Source organism: Rhincodon typus, chromosome 26, assembly GCF_021869965.1.
Source record: "Rhincodon typus isolate 14 chromosome 26, sRhiTyp1.1, whole genome shotgun sequence".
NCBI lineage: Eukaryota > Metazoa > Chordata > Chondrichthyes > Orectolobiformes > Rhincodontidae > Rhincodon > Rhincodon typus.
Window position 1 is genome coordinate 23,609,626 of NC_063357.1, and position 25,000 is coordinate 23,634,625.

The following is a 25,000-nucleotide window of genomic DNA, read 5'->3' on the forward strand; positions in this document are numbered from 1 at the left end:
CCTCCAAGTGTTCGTGAGCAAGGTAGTATCAGACACAGAGTTTATAAGTAAAAGATCAGAGGGTCACACTACTGATGAGGATGTACTAAACAAACCTAAAATGCTGTAAATCTTCAATCAATTAGAAGGTTTTAATTGATTAATATGTATATGTAAATCCCCAAATTCCTTTTTGAGTCACTGTCCTGAGAGAACTAAAGGTTTTATCACTGTAGAGAAGAGGTGACATTTTAGGTCAGACCTCTTCTTTACACTGAAAAAACCTTTAGTTCTCTCAGGACAGTGACTCAAAAAGGAATTTTGGGATTTATATATATGTATTAATCAATTTAAAATTCCTAATTGATTAAAGATTTAACAGCATTTTAGGTTTGTTTAGTACATTCTCATCAGTGGTGTGATACTCTGATCTTTTACTTATAAACTCCGTGTCTGATACTACCTTGCTCACGAACACTTGAAGGAGGAGAGAGGCTCTGAAAGCTTGTGTTTTCAAATAAACCTGTTGGACTATAACCGGGTGCCGTGTGATTTCTGACCTTGTCCACCCCAGTCCAATACCGGCACCTCCACATCATCATGAAGTTGGACTTACTTCGTGGTTACTAGCAAGTACCTTTGTCAGAGAGAGTTAAAAAAGTTTCTGCTTTTGTAACCCCAAATGGGCTATATCAATTAAAAGGAATGCCCTTTGGAATGAAAAACACACCAGTCGCTTTTCAAAGGCTTATGAACAGAGTTGTTGCAGGATTGACTAATTGTGTCATCTACACAGATGACTTAGTGATCTCTAGTCATTTGTGGAAAGATCACCTGGAGCATTTGGCAGACCTCTTTGAGAGACTATGAAAGGCAAAGTTGGTCATAAACTTGGCAAACACAGAATTTGCAAAGGCACAATATTGGACACGGACGATGACTCCAAGAAATGCGAAGACGAAGACCATTGAGAAATTTCCAAGACCATCCTCGAAGAAGAAAGTACTGTGATTTTAAGGATTGAGCAAATTCAACAAGAAATTTGTGCCAAACTTCAGTAAGGTAGTGGTACCGTTGATGGATTTGTTAAAAAAGAACATGAAATTTCAATGGACAGAACAATGCCAGGAGGCATTTAAGAATTTAAAAGCAGTATTAACCACCGCACCAGTTTTAGCCACGCTCTTTAAAGTTGCCATTGATGCAAGCAGTGTAGGTTTTGGAGCTGTGTTGTTACAGAAGGATGATTGTGGAATTGAAAGGCCAATCTGTTATTTTTCAAAAAAAACTTAATATCCACCAGAAGAAATATTCCACCATTGAAAAAGAGTTTGTTTGGTAATGGCCTTGCAACATTTTCATATTTACGTTGGAAACAATGCATCAGAGAGGGTTATGTAAACCCATCATAATCCTTTGACATTTCTGGAAAGATTTAAGGACAAGACGCCAGATAATTTCATTGGAGTCTTTTGTTACAAGCATTTAATTTACAGATTGTACATGTTGCAGGTCGTGAAAATATTATCATGATGCTTTATCGTGGGTTTAAAAGAAAAATGTTTGTATACGATAGAAGCGGCCGTGTTATATATATTAATGAGTTATGGATCTAGTAATAATGGAGTTAAAGTTTTAAAAGAAAAAATATGAAGCCATCTTTTTATGATGATGGTTCATTGTTTATCTTAAGGAGGGAGATGTTGTAAAGTTGGATAGAGTACTTGTGGATTGAGAGACAGGAAGTTAGAATTTGGTGTTTGTAAAATGCTGGGGGAGAAAGTACTGCATGATCCATTTAAAAGATTGTGCTTTTCTATGCTTAGAGATCTAAATAAAATGTCTGTGAGCAGCTTGAAAATACACTGTAAGCACCCGAATTGAATCATTTGTGCCAAAAAGCAGTTTTGTTTTGTTTTGTTACTAAGGCAGCAAGTTTTGAATTTAGCCAATCAATTTGAACCAGGCACTTGGATACCAAAAACCAATTAAATTTAAATCTGATGGTTTTGACCACATAGGACAAATCCTAGTTTAATAAATTGATATGTCATCGAGGGTATAAAAGAAGAGGACAGTTGGACAAAGACAGGAGAGCTAACTGCCACCTGCCAGAGTTAACAGCCATCAGCTCTCGAGAGAATCACTGGCTCTCACAGAATTCTCTAAGCCTTAGAGAAAGCGCCATCTGAAAATCAAAGGTACTGATGGTACTTCTAGTTAATATACCTGACTGAAGAATCAATGGAGAAGGCACCGCGCATTCGGAAGGCACAATGGTTGGCTTTAATTTTGAGACACTAAATTCACATTTTTAATTCTATTATTTTAAGTAGAGCTTGTATTTATTGGAACAGCATACCATTAGAATCTTGTTTTATTCAGGATTAGTTAGTAGTTGGAAGGGATTTATTTGATTTATTAATTTAGTTATTTTGTTCACTGTTAGATTTAGGTAAATAAATTGTTTCTTGTTGATTGTAAAGTGAGTGACAGGGGTTTATTTTTATTTAACCGCTAGAAGTTGCTGAAAGACAGGTTACACCACTTTTCACACTCCTTTTACAGATTTATAAGGTGAGGTGCTCCTCTTTGGGTATTTAAGTTTTAGTTCTCAGAGGGGGTCAACTCCACTTTGTAACAAAAGTAATCTGATAATTAGATCAATTGCTGAAGTGCTGTGCTGTGATGCCCTTTTTGTGTCAGATCTTTTGTACACTGTACTCTAACCATGACGGTAGCACTCTGAAGACTGTGGGGAAGTCATAAGATTTCTGCAGTGAAGGCTTCCAGGGAGATTTCAGCCATCAGACATAGTTTGTGCTTGGGCTTCAACTGTGCTGATGAAGTTATGGTTGTTTGTAAACCTGGGCACTCAACTTTACCGGTAATGTGCAAAGCCTTATGCCAAGGAAATGTTGGACTCCTTTGTTTTTCTGTCATTGGCCAAAGGATATATGGAAGTTCTGTTATGCAGCAGAAATCTTGTGCAAACATGTCCTCCTTCAAGCTGGCATATACCCTATTTGAGCCTCATATATGTGCAGATCCCACCTCTGTGTTGTCTTCTAAGTTACCCAAAGTGTCATTGCCTGAGATGGTGACTACAGGTGTAAGATCAAGCCTATTCATTACTCTAAATTTTAATCATTTTTAGAGCTGTGCTCTGAATTTGCAAGCTTTTCGTTTTTAATAGAGCTACAAGAAAAAAGAAAATAGTTGATTCTAGTTTTATCGTATTATTTGAGGAATTAGTAAATTATTTAATGACGTCTATCAGTTTTACATAACTGTTTTATGCAGAGTTGGTCTTTCTTTCAGACTTTAGTTTGTCTTTATTGTAACTTTGTTTTGTTTCCCGTTAGAAATATGAGCTTGAAATCGGAACGTAGAGGAATTCATGTGGACCAGTCAGAGCTGCTGTGTAAGAAAGGGTGTGGTTACTATGGAAATCCTGCTTGGCAAGGTTTTTGTTCCAAGTGTTGGAGAGAAGAGTACAGCAAAGCAAGACAGCGACAAATTCAGGAAGACTGGGAGCTTGCAGAACGGTAGTGCTACTGCTTTGCTTGTTTTGCACCCTACTAGCAAATCCTTTACACATTCCAAGACTGACCATGTATGGAAATCCGTTTTTGTCAACCATGGCACCTGTCAGTCTTGCTCATTACTTTTGTTCATCCATAATGTGTATTTTTTAAAAATCAATCCCTTGAGTAATAAGCATATTGGGGAAAAATTGCCGAATGTGATATGGTTCTGAGCTACATAGAACAAGTGTTACGGGTCTGGAACCTGTATTATGCTGAGGCTTATAGAATGGTAACAGAGAACCAATGCTAACAAAAAATAAAATTGAGTGGATATAATGCATTCCACATTGTACGAAATGTAATTTGAACATTTTGAGCACCAGGGACAACTATTTTGTGTTATTGGTTTAATTTATTAAGCAGCTAAGTTTCTAGACTAATGTTCCCATTGAATTTGTGCAGCTGTTCTTTGATTTTGCTTTCTCCTGTATATTTTTTTCAATTGGTGTCTCTTTTCGCTTTTGCTTCCTTCTCAAGGAATTCTTGGACATTACTTATTTTTTTCATCATGTCCATAATTGAAAGATCCTTTCTATTTAATTGAAGGGGAACTTGCTGACTAATTATGTCATCTGTTCAGCAATAGGTTTAATAACATTTAAAGCATGTAAAATCTATCTAAGCAGGTTAGTTTGCTACATAAGATAATAGACCCGCTGCAGTATGCATTGAATATTTGCTTCTGCATTGTGTACTAATCTAAAACTATTCTAAACTATTTTGAATACAAAGTTTACAGCGTGAAGAGGAAGCTGCTTATGCTAGCAGCCAAGGGGCTCCATCACTCACCTTCTCTAAATTTGAAGAGAAAAAAACAAATGAGACAAAAAGAAAAGTCCAGACTGTCAAAAAGTTCTTCAGTCCATCATCCCGGGCTGCACCAAAGAAAGGTAAATAGCTTGGAAATGCTTGATCTGATTTCTTTTTTCTTTTCTGAGAACAAGTGTCTTTAACAATTTAGCCTTGCGTTTGCCAGATATTTCTGATTGCAAATGTTGGTGTGCTTTGCATAATTACATGTGGAGTCATCACATTGGCAAGAATCAGGAAGTGAAGCTATTATGGAAATTCTGAGAATGAAATTGACCAATGATATATAGGACAACTACAAGTTTACTCCCTAACTTATTTTTGATGATAGTGAAAAATTAAGCCATTTATACCATTTCAATACCACTTCAAAGTTACACCTGTTGTTCTGGATATTATGATTTAAAAGCTGGTTCTCATTTACATAATCCACCCATAAATATTTTACTGCAATGTTCATTTTGTTTTTGAGATTTGTCATTTGATTACCTTCCAATTCCATAATATGGCTGATTTGAAAAGCATTCTGAAAAGTTGTACCATATTTCTTTATTTCTCATTTGTGGAGTGTGCCGAGTATTTTGCCTGTATGTCAGATTTCCAGCATCTACGTAATTTCTTTTACTGTCTATGATCAGCGCCAATATAAAGTAGCTATTGAGCTGTACACGGCCAAAAAAAACCTGTGGTGGAAAACTACTTCAGAGAAAGTGATACCACCACAGGTGCAGCTTGCCTCCCTGCTCCATGCTAAACAATGTGAATTTAGTTATGCAACTGGATAAAATCTAGCTTTATCTGGTGCTTCAAGTTCCTCCTTGTTTTCTGCCTAGAGGCATATTTATTCTGTTTCCAATTTAATTAAATTTTCTGTCTGTTATACGTAATCCCAAAAAAGTTTCAACTTGCTCCCCTCACCACCCCCTCCAGTGTTGTCTATTCAGGATGAGGAATGTTACTACTTAGGATTTACATACTTTGCATTACATATGCCCAGTGGTGACAGAACAAACGCTTCTGTTTGCTTTCTCATCATCTTGAGGCCTTTCTTGGTTGTATTTCACTTTCAGGCAGTTGTAGGCAAATGACCATGAATAAGATTGTTCCAGGGAAGCTGGATGGTGCAGTGATTTCTTTCAGTTCTACATTTAAATCCAGTCTCTTGCACTCCAGATTAAAATCTCTTCAGCTGACTATAAAGAATTTATGTTAAATTAGTTTGGACAGCTTCCATTCAGATCTTAGTTGATGTCTGCACTGTTACTCATTTGGCACAAATCAGCTGACTCGGTCACTGAGGCCATAGGATGTCTAGCGTTCAAAGCTAATATACTTTGTTTAAAAAAACTGAAACATTTTCTAGTTTGCAAGCTAAAAGTTACATAAACGATTTAATTTTTCACTAAGTACGCTCACTTATCTGTACATTGTAAGATATGTTCCATCGTGAGACAAGATTCACAACACAGTGTGAAATTAGGCCCAATTTTACTTATTATACTTTACTTATATTTATTATACTTTTTCAGTGGATTTCCTATTTTCTAATGTCTAAATACAATTTGAAAAAAATAAGTGGTTTATTTAAAAACTTAATCCTGTGGCTGGAAAATTCCTCAATTGTTCCTATCTCACCCGCATTATTGGGCAATGAAAAGCCTGTTTGTATGCAAAATTGGTGTCCAACATATTTCTGGCAAAGTAGCCCTGTTGGTTTGGCAGCAACTCTGAGGAATTTTCCAGTCGATAATTAAGGAGGCCATTTTTTTTGAATAGCAGTTAGATGTGTTTTGATCTCCAAATTGCGATGCTGCTGTTTTCTTCAACTAATGATAGCTCTCCAGTGGAAATTACATTTAACGGAATAAGAAATGAAAGCATAAGCAAAGAGGAAAATAAGTCTATTACATAATTTCATACTTCTCAGCGTCATCCAGTCACTTGGCGCAGGATGACGGTATTGAACAGCTATTGGTATCTAATTTTCATTCATAGTCTTGCACTGTATGATCATGGTCTGAATAATTACATGTTTTTTTATGACTTGTTTTTCCCATTCATGCTATTCTCCCACTTGTCTCTTGCTTTATGTTCTTTTTTGCATTTGCATTCAGTGAATCAAGACAAAGTTCTTAAGCATGGATTAGGTGGGAGGGAATGCAATGCGGATAACATTCTTAGGGATTTGAAGGAGATTTTTACTCCACCATGGGAGCTGGCTTCTCCTACTGAAGGTAATGCAGCACAGCCGCAAAGCTGCCTGTCTACGCTGACTGGTATTGTGAATTACCTTTGCTTGGGTAATTGGGGTTACTTTTACTGCCCATAGTTGTGGAACAACTAAATTGGTAACTTTATTCAAATCAAACTTTTATTTCATAACTAGTTTTTGACTTCTTGTGAGGAGAAATGAGATGTTGTTGATTTGAATTCTAATATACGAAAAATATGTCATTCAGAAGGGCGACTTAAAATTTTATTTCTCAAACCATTATATGAAAACTAAAATACCTTCCTTTTTTTAACATTTACATCATTCCCAAGTGTCATAAAGTTACCTGGGATCAAGTCTAGTATTGATTTCATTATGGGATTGCTCAACCCGCAGCCCCAGAGTTTCTGTTCTTTTGCAGACAGTTCTGTTTGCGGATTTTTTTTGCAACCAATCCTGGAAGAGCATAATGAACTGTTCCTTCTCCATTTGGTGAAATACTTTCCTGCTATTATCAAAAGCTTGTTCTGTTTTGAAATCCTACCACTTGATGGCAGACTATTAGAGCACAAATGTGTTATGTTCTGATAGTGTCAGATCTGCCCACTGATTTGTATCTTTGCTAGCTGCTGGAAATGAAACTGCTAGCTTCGATAAGACTATTTCAGGACAGTTAATCTGAAGCATGAAGTATTTTATTGATTTTTTTTTTTTTTTTTTTATTTTGAATAAGTTGAAATTATTCTTGATTTTTGTTTTTTCTTTTATACTTCTGTGGGCATATACTAAGCAAAACCGAAAGTCAGAATAAACTACTTGATTTTACCTATATTTCTAATCAACCTGTTCAGAGATGTTATTACATACCTCTGGAGCAGATGGGTCTTGAAAACGGGCCTTCCGGTCCAGTAGTCGGGATATTGCCACTGTGCCGCAACCTACTTAACTCTTTTTATTTAACCTGTTTTTCCAATCAACTTGTTTAGGGATGTTACTACGTACCTCTGGAGCAGGTGGGATTTGAATCCAGGCCTCTTGGTCCAGGGGTAGGGACACTACCACTGTGCCACAGTTTATTTGATTTTATCGTTATTCCGTGTTTGCTTCAAGTGAGACTTATTTTGTATGTTTGCTTTTCAATTTGGAACAACTATGGCTACTAAAAATTGAATCCCTGGTGTCTCTGTTTTAAGATGTGTATATTTTTACATAAAATATACATATCTATTTTCTTCCTTAATCCTAAACGTGTTGCTTGTAGAATAGATAGCTTAGTCAGATGGTTTTTTTGTGAATGATACCAAGGTAACTAAAATTATTGCATTATAATGTAGTATAATCAAGTTTATTGAAGCATATTCTGAATTTAGAAAAATGTAAATTAAATTTCATATTCAGGAAATCCTAAGCTCTTGGGTATTAATAGGCAACACATTCTTAAAGATGGGTTATATTGCTGCATTTATTCATAACAGCAAATTATCTAACTTTATCTGGATGAAGGAGTTACCTCATGAGGAAAGGTTAGCCATGTATCTATTGGAATTTTGAAGAATGAGAAGTGATGTTATTGAAACACAAAATCCTAAGGGGATTTGACAGGATGAATGTTAAGCAGGTGTTTTCATCTTTTTAGGAGAGACTGGAACTGGGGAACAAATTTAAAAATAAGGGCTGTCTCATTTAAGATAAATGAGAACTTTTTTGTTGTTTTGAGACTGTGGAACTCCACCTCGGAACAGTGAAGGCTGGGGTCATTGAATATTTTAAGGTTGAGATGGATTCTTGATTGTTGAGGCAGTCAGAGGTATCCGGGTAGCCAAGAAAGTGGAGCGAGGCCATGATCAGATCTTATTGAATGGTGGACGAGGCTCCAATGGACTACTCCTAATTTGCCACTTCAGAATTATGTTCATGTCTGGTTGATTTTGTGCTCACCATGATATAACCTGCATTATTACATGTTTCCTTTGCAAATCCTGCTGTACAATACCTGATACATTTTAACATAGATAAATATAAACATGCGGTGCCCTTTTCAAAAATGAACTATTAATTAGTTAATTTTAGAAATGAAGTTTTGATCCAAAAAACAAAATAGTGCACCCAACATTTAGGTCAGTCACAGATACATTTCTACTGTATTTTTATTATTCATACAATAAATCAGATAGTATTTTTACTCACTATTCCAATAAGGAGCTTTAAATTTAACACATATGTAAAGTAGAACATGTTGAGAATTATTGAAGTTATGACTTGAGTTGAATACTTCGTGCTGCTTTGCATTAATCGGATTTATGGAAAGCTAGTTAATTATTCTTTTGAGAGGTTTTAAACATAATCTTGCAGTCATGTTTATATAACAAAATATGTAATGTACATTTTGCCAATAATTTTTCAGTAAAATCTAATGTTATGAGCTCCTGTAAATGTCTGGTGTAGTTGGCTAGTGATTGATCTTTACTTCAGAGATTTGAATCCAGCCCACACTCCTATGTCATTTCTGGCTGTAAAGGTTTCTTGTAACATGAATTGGCCAGAACAAATCCAGTTCCTAATGAGCATGGATCACAGAACTAAATTGTCCCTTGGGAAGGTCAGAGGATACCTAGTGTGGGAGGATGGCAGTGGTGCAAGCGCACTAATAAGACCCAACTGAATTTTGGTGATAGGACATGTAAGTGATAAACACAGTAGATGACATTTCGTTTGGAGGCCGAAAAGCAGCATTTTAACCTGGTGATTGCAATGTTATCAAATTGTATGATGCAAATTCTGCATTTTTGCAAAGCTACTTTCACCTTGGTGTGAATTTCTTGCTTGTTTTTCATATACATGATGTGGGAAATGTGTGCTTCCTTTTCTGTTTTCATTGTGCCTTGTGTTCATTTAGTACTCTCTTGCCCCTCATTTCACTGCAGTATTTTGCTGGTGAATTGCAAGGTAGGTGCTAATCAATTTATCATAGGGCTCAAAATTGTTATGAAACTGGCAATACGGTTAGTTTTATTGTATTGCAATTAAGTTTTAAAAAAAGTAATCTTATTGATTGGGGATATATATAGTCTGATATGAGTTAATGTCTTATTAGTTAGCAAAGTTCTAGGATAAGTTTAATTTATTGTGCAAATGTGAAAGGATTGCATCTTTCTTAGGATGGAATGTTTGCCTGTAATTTTCAATGAGAGAAAAAGGTACTGGCAAGACATGTGCATTATCAAATTATCCAGCCAATACTTTCCCACAAAACACAATTGACATCTAATTTCATGAAATGCTTACAAATATATAACTACAAATATATAACTACAAACATTGTACTATAACTGCATAGCTGATGTGATGTGGCAAAAAATTATGAACAAGTTTGTGATCTGCTTTTAATTACAACGGAAATGCAGTAGTTAATGTGTAAACGCTAAATAACTGTCTTTTTGCATCTTAAACTTGAAAACAATGCAGAAGTAAGTACTAATTTGTACCTAATTGTTTAACTTTAAAATTAGGCAAATAATGTTTAATTTGATTTGTTCTTTTTGATCCATTTTTCCTTGATAGGAACCATGAGTAATCTTTTACAACATCTATTAAATTTAAAAACAGATTCGCATCTGCTGCAAAAGTAAATGTAATTGCTTGCAGCTCAGATTATTCTGCATGTTGAAAAATGCTACATCATTGTGGGTTTAAAATGATGCTTTAGTTTTATATCATTCCCACATTTCATACTGTCTTCAATAAAATTACTTTGTATGTTCTATAGATACAATACGTTTCAAATTAGGCTTTCAGACTGATACAATTTAAAATTTGTGCTTCTAAAAGAAAAGCATTGTACTTTGATTTTCTTCCCGGGAACTAATGTTATAGTTATCTTTTTGACCTGAAATTTAAATTAGTAACAGTTCTGAGCTCTTTGACTGTCATTGTTATTACTAACTTCCTTTTTTGTAGTTATTTTTCTGTAGTAATAGAGGCCATTTAGTGGGAATTTATTTCCCCTATGTACTGCTTGATACAGTTTATTGCTATAATTTCCAATTATTCAATTAAACATGATACATATTCAGTATGAAATATTTTATGAACGTACCTATATAGTGCTTTAAATGTTTTACAGCCTATACATTATTTGAAATAATTTTATTGGTGTTCCATTATATTTTTCAGCTGTAAAATGAGGGTAGAACTTGCAGTTGGTGTTGGTGGTGGATGAGCACATTGCCTTCCTATGTCTGCTATTTTATGTTGGAAGAAACCTAATCTTTTTAAACCAATTTATAATTCAATTGAAGTATCTGATAGGAATGACATTATAACAGATTAGTCTGGTAAATCTACGAGAGATTGTGTTTTGGCAAATATTGACTAATTCCAAAAAAAAAATTTCACATCTTTGGTACTGGAAACTACATTGACTTCTGCCGTGTGAGTTCTTTACGATGTATTTGCTCTTGATATTGTTGCGATTTCTTTGCCAACACAAAAGCAAGAAAGGAGGTGGTGTGACTTCTGAGATGTTATTATTTAATGTCCCAACAATAATTTCGGAAGTAGAAATTGCTTTTACTCCATGATGAGCAAAACTGCTTAATCACTTATGATGGCATTGTTTCAGTTTTGCTCTTCTTGCATGCTTGTCTCTCATAGCAATTAGGAAAAGTACAGTTAGTATCCAGTGACAAAAGTTGCAAACTTTAAATAAAATCCATTGATTAAAACTGGATTTCTGAAGCAACATAACAGATATTGTACTGTAGCATATTTTATACTAAAAATGTAGCATTCTATAACAAGATTACACTTGGCTTTCAGACAAACTAAATATGAAACAAACGAAAGGTATTTGAACACTGGGTTTCTCATTTATTTTTTCTTGTCAAAAGTAGCAGACAGTCAGGAAGTTAAAGCCTCAAGTCCATCCATAAATAGGCAGACCAGCCTAGAAACAGAACGTGCATCTAAGGATTTTATTGATTTCCTTAAGATCTTTCGCAAACCTGGTCAAGATATACTAAAACAATGCAGAGGATTTATTGAGTCAATGCAACATAAAAAGGTAAAATTTGAAAGCACTTCATTTCAGCTGTGTATTGTGTAGTTGAACATAAAAAACAATTAATATCCAACAACTGACCTGAAAACTCTTTATAATCTAATTCTGAGCTTGCTGAAATATTATAGTAATAATTGACATTGTAATAATGTTCATGGGGTTCATAAGGTCTGTTATAACCGCGAAACACACAGTTGGACTCATCCACCCTGGCATATGTCCTCACATTAGTAAATAGCTCAAACTACATTTGTCCACTCTGTTTCCATGTCCATTCAACCATTTTACATTTGTCCATGTATCTAATTTGGTGTTGAATGCAAACATACTTTGGACCTCAGCCTCTAACTTTGGAGTGAATCCCATAATGCTCTGTATAAAGAAGTTTTTCTTGCTTTCAGGTCCAAATCTTATATTTAAATGCATTTCCATAGCCCAATGTTCCCAGTAGAGGAGTCAGGAACAATCTCTGCTTTTGTCTATGCTGTTCATCTTTTTATATTTAAACCTTTATTTCATATTATTGTTGTTCTGATGAACAGAAGCAGATTTTATTTCTATTTGAATTTTGTTGTGTCAGAGTATTTCATAGAGAAACTGCATTCTTCACTCTTGAAAGCTTAAGCATTCTTCCTGTACTGTGGAGTCCAGGATTGCAGACAGTTGTATTTGGGTACATTCAATATTAACTATAAGTTTTTATACAACATTGGTTTTGAGTAGATAACAGATTCCCGTTTGATCTTAGTAGAATTCCTGCCCCCAATGAATGTAACTAAGAAGTATAAAAGTTCCAATACGCTATTCTTGTGATTTGTAATAAATGAACAGAGTTCTAAATGTGAAGAAAGAATTAGGCTGAAAGAAAAGGGAACCCATATAAGCACTTTTGCAGTGTTGTGATTGATGTAACATGAGGGAACACAGCAATCAAATTCTGCACATTCAAGTCCAACAAGTAATACTGAGATATATGATCATATAATAAGTGTTAGTGAAAGTGTTTGAGGAACCATAATGGACTATAAGGGAATTCTTGTACTTCTCTTTGAGTAGGTATATCTTTTACATCCACCAATGCAGGAAGACTGGATTGAATATCTCAGTTGAAAGACAAGGTTGCAGCACTCCCTCAGTGCTACATGACATTACCAATTTGGATTGTGTGCTCAAGTCTATGGAATTGGCCTTGCACCCACAATCTTCTGTCTTGGAGATGGGGTGTAATCACTGAGCAGAGGTCAATGCCTAAAGCTGTTTGTTAATTTAATCACTGTAAATTCACACAAGCTACTGCAAGAAAAATTTAAATCTTGCCAAAAAAATGAAGGACGGTAACTGCACCAATTAAAATCTGAGTTTACAAAATCTCAACAATTAACATAGCATCTTCCAGCACAGATGGAGGTGATTTGATTCATCATGTCTTTCGTGACCTCTCTGAAAGCTGTCTATTCAAACTAAAAAAAGACCCTATGCTTTGTCTGCATCCTTTTATTTTTGTCCTAAATGAAACAATTATAAATCCTGCTTTGATTGCTGTGTCAGGTAGGGTATTCCATATCTTGAGTGCACAATGCAAAAGATTTATTTTTCCCAACATTTTCCTTTTTAGGTTTTGCTAAATATCCTGTCTGGTTATAACTTTGCTGACCAGTTCGCTTTGTCAAACACCTCTATAGTTAAATCTTTGTTGTCATGAAAAGTGCAATTGTTTTTTGAATTGTTTTCTCTATACACAAAAAGGAGTCTACCATCTTGTGTTTTAGTAAATCTCTTCCACACTGCCTCCACTGTCTTGAAATTCATGCTATACTAAGGGAATCAAAAATGGACCAGAATTCTTTTTTGTCCAAGGTAATGGTTATGTAAAGCACCATGTCTTAAGAGGAGTCTCCAATATTAAAATAATAAGTACTGCAGTAGTAATGCTACCATTTAAAATTTGCAGAATGTTGTGAAGCTTCCAATTCTCAATAGTGGAATTCACATTGATTTTCTCGCCAGTGAGTGCCCCTGCCTTTATCTCAGTACAGAAAAATTCATCCACATCTTTATCGCCTTCTATTCATCTTGACTCCCTATTTTCTACCACACTCTTGCCCCATTATTTCAGTAACACACTCGTTAAATGCCTTTCAGAAAATAGTTGTGATTTTTTTTTTTTCCTCCCCTTCTCAAATTCTTTTTACATGTTGATGTCTCTTATTGTGACACTAATTTTAGTTTCTTTTTAACTTTTAAGGCACTACAGCATTGCAAGTTATTCCATTTGTTACTGTAAATCTCTGGTTATTTTTCAGTTATACCAGAAATAAATTCTTTGCTGGTATTTGACTAAAGTTGTTATATTTGAACTTCTTCCTCGTTAGGAATTGAGCATTGAGGAACAATCTGAGTGTGTCCAGGACTTCTATCAAAACATGGTTGACCGACTGCAGACCCACTCAAGTTTTAAAGGTGCCTTGCTCTGAGCAACTTTGTTTTTGTTTAAAATATACTGGCAAGGACATAAAATTGACATTTTGATATTACATGCTTTATATGTACTCTGGATTTAAATCAATATTTTTTGAGCACTCTTCTTAAGAGTTTTTGGGTGTTATGTTTTCATTCTCACTATTTATGAGGTGGCAGTCACGTAGTGGTATTTAAACTTGCACAAAAGCAAATTTAGAAGAATTCAACAATATCTTGATTCAACACCATTCCAGTGAATTTAAAGACACGCCGCACAGGGTAGTACTGATTTCTTAGACGCCACGTTGTTTAAGTTAGCACAAGAAAATAGTCATAAGTTACCAACAAAAGTTTATTTTTCTCAAAAAAAAAACTGACCCACATTTCTATGAAAAAGCCATCAATCTACACACTGGTGAGATAACTGCTAATGTATTTCCATTATGCATGCACAAAATTGGAAGCTTTTAACATTCAAACAAATGATTAGGAACATAAGCTATTCAGGTTGCCACTGTTCAGTAAGACCACTGGTGATCCATGTTCCCACCTATTGCCAATAACTCTACCCATTTGTTGTTCAAGAACCTGTCTACCTCTACCTTAAAAATACTTAAAGACGGTCTGCTTCTGCCACATTTTCAGGAAAAGAGTTCCAAAGATTCACAACCTTTAGAGTTCTTTTTTCCGGCTGGTTGTGTTGATGACTCCTTCTTGCAGTCACCCCTGATTCTAGAATCTGGCAAGTGGAAACATCCTTTCTACATCCACCCTGTAAAGATCACTTGTGATTTTATATGTTTCAATTAAATCGCCTCTTATTTGTCTAAACCCCAGTGGATAAAACCTTAGCCAACCCAACGTCTCCTCATTAGACGGCCCATTCACTTGAAATAGTAGTTCAGTAAACCTCTAAACTACATTCTATGCATTTCTCTTCTCTTTTATAAGGAGATGAATACGGTACACAATATTCCAAAAGCAAAAACAGAATTTCTGGAGAAACTTAACAGGTCTGGCAGCATCTGTGGAGAGAAAGCAGAGTTAACGTTTTGGGTCCAGTGACGAAATCAGAATGGACCTGAAATGTTAACTCCGCTTTCTGTCCGCAGATGCTGCCCGACCTGATGAGTTTCTCCAGCAATTTGTTTTTTTTTTCAGATTTCCAGCATTCTGTGGTTCTGTGCTTTTTTTTAAAGAGTACAATTTTAAACATAACTTCCCTGCTTTGGTATTCACTTGGTCTCACAATAAACAGTAACATTCTGTTAACTTTCTTCATTACTTGCAGTATTACTTTTGTGGTTTGTGACTAAGGCTGCTCAGATCCTTCTGCCTCTTGGAGCTCTGCAGTCTCTCACCATTTAGAAAATGGGCCCTTTTTTTATGTTCTTCCTGCCAAAATGGATAGATTTAAATTTTCCAACATTATATGTAGCTTGGCAGATCTTTGCCCACCACAGTGGGATTCTATATAGGTTATGTCTACTTCACAAGATACTTTTCTACCTAGCTTCGTCCTCAGCAAATTTGGCAAACATACCTTCAGTCCCTTCATCCAAGTCATTTATAAAATTTGTAAAAAGGTGAGGCTCCTCCACATATCCCTGTGGCACACCATTTGTTACCTTATCAACCAGAAAATGATCCATTTATACCAAGTCTGTTTCCTGTTACCTCCTGACCTTCTATCCAAACAAAAATTCTACCCTTAAAAACCATAAACTTTTTTTCTGCAATGATCGTTGTGACATGTTATCAAATGCCTTTTGAAAATCTGAACACAGTACATCCACTGGTTCCCCTTATCCACAGCACATGTTACTTCCTCAATCTGTAATCAAGTGATTAAAGATGACTCCCTTTCATAAAAGCATGTTGGCACGCTAGATTATTGTTATACTTTTCTAAGTGCGCTGCCATCTCCAACAATTTGCTCCGTACCAATTTCCTTGTGGTTGTAAGTTTTCCATCAGGTACTTCATTTTCTTTCTTTCATTTAAAGATATTTCTGGGATATTACTTGTATTCTGAATAGTGAAGACTAATGCAAAATATCTGTTCAATTCATCTGTCATGTCCTTTATTTTCTATTATTAATTCCTGAGACTTGCTTTCTCTCAGGCCAATGCCCACTTTGGTAACTTTTTCAAGAAAGAATCTATAGAAACTCTATTTTTAATTATAGTTACACTTTTATGTTGTTTGTAATCTGTTCAAACTTCTGACATGCCACCATTTTATTGTGCAATTATATGCTTTTTCTTCAAGTTTGAAATTGTCTTTAACTTTTTTAGTTAATCATGGATGTTGGGCCCTCCCTTTGGAATTTTTCCTTCTCTTTGGAGTGTATCTAGTCTGCATATTCTGAAATATCCCCTTAAGTATTTGGCTGTGCAATTCTACTGACCCTTCCTTTAGCTTTGATTTGCATTTTTTTTTTCGGCTAGCTCTGCTCTCACTTTCATAATTGCCTTAATTAAAGTTTAAGCCATGAGCTGCCTAGGGGCACCTTCACTATGTGGTTATAGATTAATCAAACTCATTAAACAATACCATATCTAGTATAGCTTGCTCTCTGGTTTGCTCCAAGATGCATAGTTCCAAGAAACCATCCTGAAAAAAGTTCTGTGAATTCCTCATCTATGCTACTTTTGCAGGCGAAACGTAGATCAAATTTCCAACGATTAATGCTGTACCTTTCCCATAAACTTTTACTATTTCTTCCTTTTTACTGTCTGCTCCCATGTGGTTACTAATATAGGGCTTGTACACCAATGCCATAAATGACTTCTTGTCTTTACCATGTCACATCTTCTACCTAAACCTCCTGGTTTCCTGAAATTGAGTCATTCTTTTCTATTGGACTAGCTAACACCATATTTTATTAATAGAGCCACTCCTCCACTTTTTCTACACTCCTGTCCTTCCTAAATCCTTCAAAATGAAGCTTCCAAACTGTCGTCTTGCAGCCACGTTTCTGTAATGGCTATTGGATTGTACTTATTTGTGCTGTCAGCTTGTCTATTTTGTTTTGAATGCCAAGTGTATTCATTTACAAAGCCTTTAACTTTATCTTGTTAGTTTTGTAATCCGTAGTCATATCTGTGGATTCACTCAAAAATAGTACATTTATGGTTTATTTATTACTTTCCAAATTAATACACATCTCTCTTGTGAGATTTGCATTCTTCAAGGGCTCCGTCTGTCTTCAGTTTCCTAAACTTTATGTATGCCTCCATTTCCTTTTTGACTAAGTTCTTAATTTCTCTTGTCATCCAAGATTCCCAAATCTTGCCATCCTTATCCTTCATTTTCACAAGAAGATGATGGTCCTGAACTCTAATCAACTGGCCTTTAAAAGATTCCCACATGCCAGATGTGGATTTACTATCAAACAGCCTAATATTGTGGTAACTAGCCTTTCCCAGTTTAGTATTTTCACACAAGGACTACCTGTAGCCCTATCCATAAGTAACTTAAAACTTACTGAATTATGGTCACTATTCCTGAAATGCTCCTCCATTGAAACTTCAGTCACTTGGTCGGGTTCATTCTCCAATACCAGATCTAGTAGGACTCCATTCCTATTTGGATAAATTTCCCTGCATCCAAGCCCCTGGCACTAAGCAAGTCTCTCTCAATATAGAGGAAGTTAAAATCACACAGCACAACAACCCTGTTGTTATTACGTTTTCCATAATCTATCCACTTCTCCGTTCTTCTATCACCTGGCTGTTGGGACATCTGTAGTACAGTCCTATCGAAGTGATGGCACCCTTCCTATTCCTGAACTCTACCCATATGGCCTTGCTGGATGAGATGTCCAAGGTGTTCTCCCTCAGTAACACAACTCCCCCTCTTTTACATCTCTCTTTATCAGGCCGGAAATACCTAAATCCCAGAACGTTAAGCTGCTGATCTTGCCCCTCTCTTAACTAAATCTGTATAATAGTGACAACATCATAGTTATATGTATTACTGCAAGCTCTAAGTTAATCTGCTTAACTTGTCTTACTCCTCACATTAAAACAGATACACTTCAGTCCACCAGTCCCCCTGTGTTCAGTAACTTCCCTCATCTGTTCTTCCTTTTAGTCTTACTGGCCTTTGTCTTAGATTCCTCCTTAGTCATTTAACTTGCTGAGTTGTGGCACCCCCCCTCACCCCAGCCACACTAGTTTAAATCTGAGATTACAACCCTAGAGGGCCTTCTTTTCAAATTCCTACCCAACTCCCTGAACTCTCTTTTTGCAGATCCTCGTTTCTCTTTCTGCCTATGTCATGGGTGACAATGTGCACCTATCTCTGGCTGCTCATGCTCCCACTTCAGAATATCCTGCAATCATGCAGAGATGTCATTGACCCTGGCACCAGGGAAGCAACAAACTATTCCCGGAGTCCCACATGTGGCCATAGAAAACCTATCTGTGCCCTGTCACTACTGCTCACCTACACTTCGACCCTCCCTGTTGTACAACAGTGCCAGTCATGGTGCCACTGATCTGGCTGCTTCTTTCTCCTGAGAAGTCATCTCCCAAGAGTATCCAAAACAGTGTACCTGTTTGAGAGGGAAATGACTACAAGGGACTCCTGTGCTGTTTGCCCACATTTACTCGTCTTCCTGGTGATTACCCAACTCTTCACTGTCTATGTAGCCCTAACTAATAGTGTGACCAGATTGCTAAACGTGCTATCGACAACATTCTCAGCGTCGTGAATGCGTCGTAGTGAGTCCATCTGCACCTCCAGGTGCTCCATGTGGTAAATAAGGAGCTGTAGCTGAACACACTTCATGCATATGTCGTCATCATAGACACTAATACCTGACAGCTGTCCTAAGCACACTTTTTCTTCTTTAACTTAATTTCTGTCTCCTTCATCATCCAGGGAGTTCTAGGTTTGATTATCTTAGTTTTCCCTTTTGAGGAAATACACTTTTATGCCTGAACTATCTCTAAAGATAACCCATTGTTCAGCTACTGTTTCTCCCATCAACCTTTGGTTCTGGTCTGACCGGCCCAGGTCTTGATCCATTGAAGTCGGCTCATCTCAATTTGATGATTATTACTCTAAGTTGACCATTGGCATTTTCCACCATTATTTTAATCTGTATTACACAATTATCACTTTCCCCTAAGTGTTTATCCACTGTCAATTGATCAACTTGGTCCACCTCTTGCCAAGAGAAATTGTAGTTACTTGCTAAGAATAATCAAAATGAGGTAAGAAAACTGCCAAGGCTTTGCTTAAGATTTTCCTGTTTTTTTTTTTTTACCACTCAGAACAAATAATATTCCTCAACCTTGTTTGCTAGGATTTGGAAATAAGAAGTAATTCTTGTCAGTTTTTGTAGCTAACTTTTGGGTGCTGGATTTTCAATTAGAAGGAATTGCACAGGGCTGTGTGTTTAATATTGTTTCCATCATAAGTGATTGTTTTTGAAAGTCAGTGTTCATTTTAGATTTCTTCAGTTACAGTTGCAACAAAATCGCAAGTCATTTACTGTTCATATGCAAAATATTCACATTATAGAAATTCAGGTTTACAATACTCACTAGCCTTCATTTGGGTTGTGCAGGTTTGTTATCTGCTACTAAAATTATCTTTACCCTGCAAGCAGGTTTTATACATCTAATTACTATTCCAGGTTCCTCTGAACGGATAGAAAAATTGATGGACCAGATTGAAAACTACATCATGACACGACTATACAAAAATGTGTTTTGTCCAGAGACAACTGATGACGAGAAAAAAGACCTTGCAATTCAGAAAAGAATCAGGTAAGGATACTTTGGATATTCATAAATGTCAAGTGCGTTAGACATCAAGTGAAAGATTGTAAACAGAAAGAATGTGTTCAAGCCTTCTGCCTTTTTTGAATTTCATTGGATAGTTCCCTTGCTTTCTCCAAGGCAATAACTTGACCAATTAGAGTTGACTGATATTGATGTAAATTGTTGTCATTTGACATTTGGTACTCTTGCATTTGTCCTGACGAGTGCAAGAGGAAAAGCTTTGGTAACATGTCTCTTTTGAGCAATATTCAAAGACTTGAGTGTTTTGGTAAGTTCACAGTTTGAAAGATATTGTAGCCATTTCTGCCCTCACAAATGAGAGGTTCTGCAATTTTAGATTGACAGTATTTTATCCCCTTTTTATTTTATGACCTACAGGGCATTGCACTGGGTCACTCTTGAAATGCTATGTGTTCCAGTGAATGAAGAAATCCCTGAAGTTTATGAGTTGGTTGTGAAAGCAATTACAGGTTTGTTCAATTTTGTTTTAAAACCAGTAAGACAAACAATCCCCATTTTACTGAAATCTCACAAATTGTTTTAGGATCGCTATTACAAAATAAAGGTATGCATTTTCCAAGAAGCAAAATACTGCAGATGCTGAAAATCTGAAGTAAAAATGGAAAATGCTGAAAATTCTCAAGTGTGGAAGCACTTGTAGAGAGAGAAAAATAGTTAATGTTTTAGGTTCTGAATGTCACCAATGCAGAGAGCCACCGTCATATGAAATTCAGGCAATTTGATTAACAGTTGAGATTCAAGAGCACAAATGTCCATTTTGGCTGTCGGTTAACTTTTATGAAGCTTGAAATTTGAGGGAAGCCTGGAACTGGGGTTGTGGGACACAATAATGGAGAGGAAGAGAAGTATTATGGGACATCAAGGGAAGCCTAGTGAATAACGTTCAAAGAGGGGAGATGAAGATTACGAAAATATGCATACTAAAGAATGGGGAATAGTTAGTGGGGTTCACCAGGAGATCAGCATTTGGGAGATGGAAAGTTCTGATAGAAAAGGGGACTGGTGATCAGGAAGTGGACTAAAGTGTGCCTGTGATGATGTGTATTGGGACCAGCATTTCCAGAGAGTCAGGGGATGCAGTTCAGAAGTGTTGTGGGAATAGCCAGCAAAGTTGTAAGTGAAAATACACCTTGGTGTGGGCAAACAATAAGAGATTATTTCCATTGATGGGCAAATGGGGAATTTAGGAATGGAAAATAATGATTCTAACTGGAAGAAACAAATGGGAAAGGGAAGGTGATTCTTGAACTGAGGGCTATCAGACCATGGCTTAACCATATCAGACAATTACAGACTAATATTAAACTGGAAAGAGAATAGGATATTTACTTGAAGAGTAGGAACATGAAAATATCTTGGAGTAAAGATGGGAGAATGGGTTTACAGGAATACTAACAACAGGGTGGGTAGGTTGTAGATACTATTCTTGTACAATGCAGCTTCTATAATCTCTGATACTGTGGAACCTTCCACTTATTAAATGCAAACTTGGGGAGTGTTTTATGAACATTTTTTTTTTGTTGAGCGAAGTTTAGGTGAATTCATCTTCTGAGATGTCCCAAGTATTGAGCCACCTCTGATCTCTCTGGTTTAAACGATCCTCTGCACCCTGTTTTTGACATGTGCTATCCAAGTGCAAATCAGCTTTGACTAAGATTTCCAGTTCAGAAGTGTAATGTGTTTATTATTTGGGAACTTGGATTTGAAAGATAAATAAAAATTGAAAAATAAATTTTAGTCACCAGTGTGTGATGGTGACTTTTTTTTTAAAAAAATGAAAGTCACAGTCATTTTCTGAAGTGAACTAAAGACAGCTTTATGAGAGAGGAAGTCACTCAAGTTAACTTGCTCAATCAGCTACCTGGGAAGCTCATCGGTGAAAGTTTACAAAGTTGAGTTTTATAGTATACAAAATAGATGGTTAGGGGTTACCAGAGTTCAGAAACTGGGAAGTCATCTTAGCAGAAGGGCAGTTTCTTTTAGGTTGTAGAGGCTTTCCCTGTGACACTTGGTAGAAATCTCCTGATTGTCAGAACTGTGGAGAAGACCTCAGGCCATCACAGCAGAAAAGGAGCTTCAGCAGTCCAAGGAAAAGGCCTGGAAAGAGTAATTTCTTCAGACTTGTCTGATATTTCACTAGGTTTGAGGGACAGTAAAGAATATTGGTGGGAAAAAGGTTGAATCTTGTTGCTGTTTACATTAAATTCTTTGTACATTGTTTTATACAGCTTTTATTCTTCTGTAGTAAAATTGTGTTCTTCTGTTTAAAAAAAGTATTGGCAGCCTTATGTGAATGTGTTCAGTGACTGTCCATGATGGTAATTAAACTGCTGAAAACAAATATATGATGTATCAAGCCAGGTGTCACTTGGAGATATGACTTACCCAGCTGAGATCATAACATTGCCTGCTGTGATAGTTGATGTGTTAACATAGAAGTTTCTACATGTAGAACAGCACCTGAAGGTACTCTTTTGGCTAGTATTCCATACCATCAGACTGACTGACTGACGAACTCTGCCTCCATGGAAACAAACTGATTACTGCTTAGTCATGTGAGGTCAAGGATGACTTGGCTGTACTTATTTCCTTTTATTCATTGATGGAATGAGGGCGTCGCTTGTTATGCAGGATTTATTGCCCATCCCCAATTGCTCAGAGGGCTCAATCAACCACATTGCTGCGGATCTGGAGTCACATGTAGGCCAGACCAGGTAAGGATGGCAGTGTCCTTCCCTAAAGGACATCAGTGAACCAGAAGGGTTTTTCCAACAATCGACAATGGATTCACGGTCATCATTAGATCCTTAATTCCAGATATTTATTGAATTCAAATTCCACCATCTGCCATGGCAGGATTCAAACCTGGGTCTCCAGAACATTATCTGGGTCTCTGGATTAACAGTCTGGTGATAATACTACTAGGCCATCGCCCCCCCATCCCCTCTTTTCAGGGAGTACTAAGCTGGCAAATAAACCTGGTCCTTAGCCTTTACCACAAGTTGTGTTTGAGGGACCAAATAGTTGTATTGGAAGTTAAGCATTTCTTCCACTACCTGGACTTGGTTTCTGTGTGCTGCCATTGAATTCTCTCATGCTGGTCAATGTCTCCCTGAATACACCACCTCCATTTTGGCCTCTTACAGGATGCAGACTCCCATGAATCAGTAGGGATCTTGGACTGTCTTCTAAGTTGCTTTAAGAGCATCTCTAAAGCATTCCTTGTCCTTCTGGAAGTCTCTTGTTGACGTGAAGTTCTGAGTCAAGCAGTTGTTTTGGGAATCTGGTGTCAAGCATGTAATTGACCCGACCTAACCACCAAAGCTACTTCTAACTAATAAATGCCTCGATGCTAGAAATATTGGTTTGGGAGAGGAAGCTGACATTAAATTGTGCATCCTGCCAACATTGTTGGTACTTTTCCATTGACTTGATCTCGACTGTAGATGATCCAAATCTTTGAAGCATTGTCCCTGCTACTGGTATATCATAATTTTAGTCCTGTGTTTGAGGCTAAGTCAGCTAAAAACTGAGCTGACGTTGGAAATAGTGGTGGATTTTGCCATTAATGTCTACATTAAATGTAAACTCAAGCTCCAGATGTTGAAAATGATTCACTCTTTCCAGGGTATCATCATAGATCAGTGCAATGGGCATTGATGTTGTGGCTGAGGAAGTGAGTTGAAAGTGGTCTGTAGTTTTTGGTGAAAGAGGCAACAGTGAATTGGAGTTCTGACTCCCAAGGTGAGCACATTCACCAGCACCTGCTGTGAACTGAAGCAGAACGATCATAGTTGGAATGATCATAATCTTGGAGTGGAGGCAATGAAGGTTGAATTATTTTCTGCTGCTCTGTAGATCATCACCACTCGTGAGAAACTTGTTGGAGGAGAAGTGCAGTCAAGAAGATGGAGATAAAGATTGATATGATGGCACTGCCTGTTTTGACAATGGCCTTCACTGATATAGGGACCACTACAGACCCTTTAGTAGGAATTCCAATTTTGTCATCAGAAAGGATGATGACAATTTGCTGAGGGCAGCCAAAGTTGAGGACTGGTCACAAACCCTCATGATTGACAAAGTCAAAGGCTTTGTGAGGTCAGTGAAGATCATATCTGTATAGTGCCTCTCTGTGACTAAGATCAGGTAGGAGAAGCTCTTTAGCCATTGAAAGGAGCATGTTTTTAAAGGAAAAGAGACCTTTTTACATCTAAAGTTTCTGGCCCAGATATCAATGACACACAACAACTTGAATACTAAACAGTAGGACATACAATGACACTGGTTGCTTAGAAATCCTAAGAACCAGAGTCTGTATCAGATGGACATCTCTCAACAGATATTCTGGAACAATTTTGAAACAGCTGACCAAACTGCTGTTTGCAGCAACTAGTTGTTTACAATGTCCACTTTTTTATACTGCTTACTATGACTGTACCAAATTAGGTAACACCTGGTGTTGGCTCATTTAATCAGTTCTTCATTACTGTCCTGTTCCAAGCCACCCTCAGATGTATTTTCTCTGGTCTCCTCAAGATTATACTTGAAGAATCACAGGCAACTGTCTGGGTGTTATCCCCAAAACCCTTATCTATTTGTTCGCAGAAACAATAGGACACAGTTTCCTCACAGCTCCAACAGTTTTTGAAATTAGTTTTCAGACTTTTGGCAAGAATCTGTGGATCTTCCCAATCTCCCTCTCTGTTCTCATCATGTACTTCTTCAGTCAGGATATCAATTTCTTCAATGCCCCTTCCATAACAATGAGACAAATCCAGCACAAATATTTCACTACTGTTAGTTTACATTCATTAATAAGAAAGAAATAAAATCGCAGTTGCATGATTCAAAGTGATTAATACGCAAAGTTTTTGTGTATGTTTATGTATGTATTGGTTAAGGCAGTTGAACAGCATCCTTGCAATGATGTTTCCTGTGCCAGACAACAGGGAGGCCCTCTTATAAGTGCTATAGTTAGATTCACTCTTCTTGAAAGTGGCCATGATTACAGTGTCCCTTAGATCTTCTGGATGTGTTACTGCCTTCAGACAAGGGATCTTAAGTTGAT

The 25,000-nt window shown here is 36.7% G+C and overlaps 1 protein-coding gene across 1 annotated transcript in view; it reads left to right on the forward strand.

Annotated features, from left to right (window-relative positions):
• LOC109937109 (RAB guanine nucleotide exchange factor (GEF) 1) overlaps positions 1-22,039 on the forward strand; it is a 29,359-nt gene extending 7,320 nt beyond the window's left edge. Inside the window, exons 2-8 of the mRNA XM_048612363.1 lie at positions 3,345-3,527; positions 4,302-4,459; positions 11,481-11,653; positions 14,023-14,110; positions 19,761-19,893; positions 20,287-20,378; positions 21,963-22,039. Coding sequence (XP_048468320.1) covers positions 3,349-3,527; positions 4,302-4,459; positions 11,481-11,653; positions 14,023-14,110; positions 19,761-19,893; positions 20,287-20,378; positions 21,963-22,039 — 900 coding nt within the window. The 5' untranslated portion in view covers positions 3,345-3,348. The remainder of the gene's footprint in view (positions 1-3,344; positions 3,528-4,301; positions 4,460-11,480; positions 11,654-14,022; positions 14,111-19,760; positions 19,894-20,286; positions 20,379-21,962) is intronic.
• The last annotated feature ends 2,961 nt before the right edge of the window (positions 22,040-25,000 follow it).